The following is a 6,000-nucleotide window of genomic DNA, read 5'->3' as shown; positions in this document are numbered from 1 at the left end:
GGGGCCCACCACCCCCGAACCCATAGCATCATGCCCTCTACTCCAGCCTTCTGGGAAGGAGGCCTTCCTGGAAGGGGTTTACCTTGGCAAGGAAGGTCTCCAGGATCAGGGCTTTGACCTTGGAGCTCCTCCCTCATACTGTAGTCTATAAGATAAGGTTCAGCTGAGACCGCACTGGGCCTTCTGGCCCAAGGTGGTTGCCCAGTTTTATTGTGACCAACTTATATTTACCCTATGTTTTCCCCAAACCACATGGTTCAGAGGAGAAGAGAAGGCAACACTAGTTAAAAACATGAGAAGGGCCCTGGCTTCTACATCAGATGTACGAGGCCATTCTGGAGAGCGATGCAGCTCTTCATCGCAGCAATCAACCAGATGAAAGGTTCACCGGTCTCTATCCAGTGCATTTTCCTTGTGAATAACTTCCTGCATTGTGTTTGGCTATGAGCAGGTGAAGGTGCCGCTTTCGGGCGCCACCACAGCTCACTCAACAGAGCTCAAGTTTCATCTACAGCCTCCCTAGTAGAAGTGCCATGGCACGGCATCTGCAGAGTAGCTGCCAAGCTGGCGGTACATACCTTCACGTCCCACCAAGCCTCTGTCCAACGGGCATGGGAAGATGTGGTCTTCAGCAGAGCTGGGCTACAGGCAGCTCACTGCTAACGCAGGTCCACCTCCAAGGTTCTGCTTGTTAGTCACCTATAGTGTACTGCGGCACGGCATGTGCGTGGGATTCCAGGGGGCGCCAGAGTCACCCCTATAAGATCTGATAGGGGGAAAAGTGTTCAGGTAGCCATGCATGGTGTGCACACACCTATAGTGGAATGGACTTGAGCAACACATCTGGAAGAACATCAGTTACTGGCAAGTAACCTTGTTTTTCTACCTCTCATGGCTTTAGGGAAAATTTTGAAAATGTGAAGGGGGAAAAAATAACCCACACAACTTTGCCCCCTGCTTTTGTTGTTGTTTTGTTTTGTAACGTGTTTTTATGCCAATTGCATAATTCTGGGGCGCTGGGGTTATCCATGGTGCGCTAACTCCCACTGACCTGAGCCAAGGAACTTGGTACTACAGGTGGTGCAGACGCCCCACTATGGCGCTGTTCTGGGTAGCGGCACATACCGGACTAGTACCCCTCCCCCCACACCAGCTCACACCTACCCAGGCAGCAGCGAGAGTGAGGAGCGCGCCTTCTCCTCCTTTATTAGCGGCCGGTGGCTCGCACCCCCTCCCCCGTATTTCATTGGCTCTTGCAGCAGTCGCTGGCTAAAGCCATTGGTCCCCGTCCGATACCTGAAAGGATGTGGAACGCCCTCTTTTTCGCTGCCGCTTCCCATTGGTTGGTGTGCCGGCGCTCTGGCCTGGACCATTGGCTGTTCCTAGAGCCGCCTTGCACAGATTGGCTGGCGGGCGCCGCGCCCCGCCCCGCCCCGCCGCGCCGACGGGTGTTTGGGTTAGCGACGCGCGAGGAGCGGAGGCGTGAGGTAGCGCTGCCGCCTGACAGTTGCTGAGCCGGGCTGCGGCAGCCTCGTGCCCTGGCAGCGCGCGCGGCGACTTCGGCCTCCCGAAGCTCCGCGGCTGCCGCCCGCCGCCTGCTCGTGCTGGGGCTGAGCCGGGGCACCCGAGGGGAGGCGCCGCAGCGACCATGCCGGCGCTCGGGCGGGGGAGGCAGCCGGGCGCCCGTCACTTGCTGAGCCGGGTCCGGGAACCCACGGGGGCGTCCGCCCTGCCAGAGCCCAGCCGCGCCCGCCGGGACAGGCGCCTGCCGCCCGCCTGAGCCCGCGCGCGGAGCCCGCACCATGGACGAGCGGCTCCAGAAGTGGCTGCTGCCGCCGCTGCTGACGCTGCTCTTCGTGCTCATCATGTATCAGTACCTGTCCCCGTCCTGCCCCGGCGCCGCCTGCCCGCGCCGCCGGCCCGCCGCGCACCGCGGGGCCCCGGCCGGGGACGCCCCGCAGCAGCAGCAGCAGCAGCAGGAGGAGGAGGAGGAGGGGGCGGCGACGGCGGCGCTGCCGCGGCTGGTGCCCAAGTTCCCTTTCGCGCGGGCCGAGCTGTGCCGCCGGGTGCAGTTCGACATGCGGGGCCGCGACGTGATCGTCTTCCTGCACATCCAGAAAACCGGCGGCACCACCTTCGGGCGGCACCTGGTGCGCAACATCCGCCTGGAGCAGCCCTGCTACTGCCGCGCCGGCCAGAAGAAATGCACCTGCCACCGGCCCGGCGGCGACAAGGACACCTGGCTCTTCTCCCGCTTCTCCACCGGCTGGAGCTGCGGGCTGCACGCCGACTGGACCGAGCTCACCAGCTGCGTGCCCGCTGCCATGGAGCGCAGGGACTGCCCGGGCAACCGCACGCTCAGGTCAGTGCCTGTCCCGCCGGAGGGGGTAGGGGGTAGGGCTGCTTTGCCCCACGCTCCGGATGGGATGCCGGCAGCCTTCGGGGAAAGGAGGCGGCACCGGCTGCTGCGCCTTGTAAAGCGCCGGGTCACACACGGGCTGCTGGAGGGTGATCCTAGGGAGGGCAGCAGCTGGGGGCATGGAAATAGCTTGTGAGGGTGACAGTCCGCCTTTTTCTGCAGTCGCAGCACTACAGACAGGCAGAAGAGTTGAGCTGCCCATTTGCACGGGGCTGTGGCACTCAGCCCGTTGCTGCCGTGGACTCTGATCCTACAGAGTCCTGCTGCTGTCCAGACACTGTCCCTGTCCAACCCAGGCTCTTTCTCTAGCCCAGATCCAGTCCTCTCTGTCTTCAGCCAGTGGCTAATTCTGTTCCATCTGAGCAGAAGGACGCCTTGCAATGTACCTGACTCCTTAAAGGGACGCTGTTCGATTAGAAATCACTCTTACAAATACAGGGTCTGATCCATGTGGTTAAAAGCACCTTTGATAAACAAAAATTGAGTTGTAAAAGCTAACGTGCATTATTTCATATATGTTCACTTATTTTTTTATTTCACTTGGTAGTCAATTTCACTTCCTTGCTCTCCTGAACTAGCAATCTTTGGATTGAACAACAGAATATTTAAATCCAAAGACTCTCTTCATGGACATCTTGCTACTGTAGTGATGTAAGATTGCAAATAGGATCTCTTAAACTTTCAAGTCCTTCAGAGCAGGAACTTTCTCTTCGTTGGTGAAATACCTAGTATGGGGTATGAACAAGTACATATGGGGTATGAACAAATGGTTTGTAAAACTTCATTATTGTAAGAACCTATATTTTGGCCCAAATTAATTGTTTCCTAGAGTCCTGGCAACCACTTTCCTGTTTGATTTCCCTCCTCTTTCTTAGGGGATTTTGATGGGAGGGTGAGCTTCTATTTATCCCTGTCTCAAAAACATCTAGCTGTTGGCACAGGGTGTCTGAGCTTCTGAGGCGGTAGGCTTTTCAGTGACTCTCAGCATGTAAGGGATTTTGGTAACATTTGGATACATTTATTCAATTATTCACATTCTTGTCTACAGGGAAGAAAATAAGATAACAAACCCTAAACATTTACAAAAAAATAGTAATCTACAGCAGATGCTTCACACTTTTAATCAGTGTTGGAGTGTAGACTTTGGTAAAGTCATTAGACTTTAGTATATTAGAGTTGTGTATCACCAAAAACATAACCCCAGATATGGTTAGCTGTGTGTGCAAATTCAGTGTTTATATTTGTGATCCCTTACTCCTCCTGTCATGTTTTTTCTGAGCTTTGTTAATTGTATTTACAAGCAGGTTGTAAATTTTGAATTTATCTGAAAGTAATTCTTTGGAATTAAAGGTTCTACTCAGTTCAAGTGGTTGGTAGCAGATGCTGTTGCTGGTCTCAGGAGCCAGAGTGCCTGTGAAAGCCACAACGGCCGGAGGTTTCTGAGATTAAATCCTGTATTTCACTTCCACCCACCAGTCTAATTTCAGCTCCTTTTCTGAGACAGTGAACACAGTTTAATTATAAATAAACTCCACTGTCTGGCAGCTTTTCAAGAGCTCTTCCCCAGTGCTTTAATTAAAAACTACAAATTGGTTCACATTTGACAAGAAGGTCACAACTCTGGACGCTCCCTTCTGTGCTTATTTTTCTGTGTTCACAACCTGGCTACATTGATTTACAGACAAACTTCTGACCTCAATGGATTGCTTCACTTCTATATTTACTGTGCACATATTCACTCTTTAGTTCCTTTTATGTGTTTAAATTGTATAAACTTAACTCACTTCTGTGGAGAGATTACTACATTTTACTTCTTTTTGCAGCTATTTGTTTTTCTCCTAGGGCTTGTCTACTCTTGAAAATTTACCAAAATAGATAAATCAGAGAAACTCACTCCTATTCCAGAATAAGAGTGTCCACTCAGGCTAATACTGAAATAAGTATTCTGGAATAATTCCACAATAGCTACTTCAGTAAATTTTGAAGTATAAACAAGCCCTTAAACTTTTTCTCGCTTTTGGTTTTTCCTTCCTCTTCCAGTTGCACTGTGTGAATGAATGTGAGCAGTAGAGTGCTCAGCTGGAATAATATAGTCTATCTTGACAGTCCACATGCAGTCAACAAAGTCAGGAGCAAAACAATCATAGCACTTTGCCAGACAAGTTTCCCGAAAGCCATAGTTAACATACACTTGGATTTATTAACTCTGTAGCCATCGTATCTTGTGTTATGTTCCTGTTCAGCTCTCGCAAGAGAAACAAGGTGTTAGCTTGTCAGTAGTAAAATGTACCTGTAAGGAGCACTTGCCCCGGGAAGTAACTTTTGGTCATCTAACAGGTGACAGATTTCCTTCTGAGTAAGTATTGAGTCAGTCCTCCAGTATGTTAGAGGCACGGTATATGATTGCAAAACAGAAATCTTGAACATATGTGGCTATTTAAAGTGTTTGCTACAATTGCTTTCAAGAAAAGTTTAAAAAAAAATAACTCTTACATTTCATCGTTAAACACTTGTGTTGCCTTGATAATATGTCTTAAATAGATGAAAGCTTCAATTTTTAGGGAAATATATTAATAATTAGGCCCTAAGTTCCTCCCTGTGAGCTAAATGCAAAAAAAAACTCTTTGGTTACTATTTGGGTAGAAATGTGACTGTTACAATGATAGCTCTTCCATTTCTGTTGGAGAGTGGGAAAAGTATTAATTCCTCATTGATAAACACATAGACTCTAAAACTTGTAATGTTTAAATACAGTAAGCTTCACATTGTTCCAAAATATTAATTTATATTTGTGCATGAGAAGGAAAAAAAAAGGTGTGGGCGGAGGGAGTAAGGAGAGGTGTCTAATGTACCCCCACTATATATACACTTACACATGTGCTTGTCTTTATTCATGTGAGTAGTCCCATGGAAATCAAAGAACTAATTTAATCCTCAACATTTGACTGTTACCTCAGTGAGACTGATTGTGTGAAATGTGAGTAAAGATATGGACATTCATATTTCCAGGGCTTGGGTGTGATTTATAGGGCCATTTTGTATAAGTGTGTTTATACAGTTCATACATTTATATAAATGATAAACTGTAAAATTTATATCTTCTTAAGGGAAGGAGCTAAACTTTGAATATCTTTAGAGATTTACCTGAGTTGCTTGTCATTAAATTTGCAGCTTCATTAAATATTCAGTCAGTTTTATAATCCTTGTGATGTAGATAATTAAGAAGGAGGTATTATATCTATAGAAGTTGTTTGGTAAATATTATCTTGTGTTCGCATCCTCCTTTCACTGGTCATATTTACAAATATTTCTTAATAGCTAGATGTTGAGGATTAAGTTAATTGTTTCAGAAGATTGAGAATGCAAGGTAAAATGGAGTGATAGAATTAAGGTTTATAAATAAGAGATTAAAGTGTATTAAATTAGACTATTGATAAAGCAACTTAAAAAGATAGATAAGTGTTAGAAAACAGATGGAGGAAAAAGCATAGGGGTTGTTCAGCGGATTACTACTAGTCACTTAATTTAACAAAACAAATAGTAAGTAAATACAGGAATAGTTCACAGAATTATAATAAAAT

The 6,000-nt window shown here is 47.7% G+C and overlaps 1 protein-coding gene across 1 annotated transcript in view; it reads left to right on the top strand.

Moving 5' to 3' along the window:
• The first annotated feature begins 1,514 nt into the window (after positions 1 to 1,514).
• The window catches only part of HS6ST3 (heparan sulfate 6-O-sulfotransferase 3), a 543,188-nt gene continuing 538,702 nt past the window's right edge, over positions 1,515 to 6,000 (top strand). The window contains exon 1 of the mRNA XM_067536862.1: positions 1,515 to 2,312. Coding sequence (XP_067392963.1) covers positions 1,803 to 2,312 — 510 coding nt within the window. The 5' untranslated portion in view covers positions 1,515 to 1,802. The remainder of the gene's footprint in view (positions 2,313 to 6,000) is intronic.

The sequence above is a fragment of the Emydura macquarii genome, unplaced genomic scaffold (assembly GCF_026122565.2).
Source record: "Emydura macquarii macquarii isolate MOO-44397 ecotype Brisbane River unplaced genomic scaffold, CSIRO-AGI_Emac_v2 contig_3671, whole genome shotgun sequence".
In the NCBI taxonomy this organism is placed as follows: Eukaryota; Metazoa; Chordata; order Testudines; family Chelidae; genus Emydura; species Emydura macquarii.
This window is presented reverse-complemented; position numbering and strand designations above follow the sequence as displayed.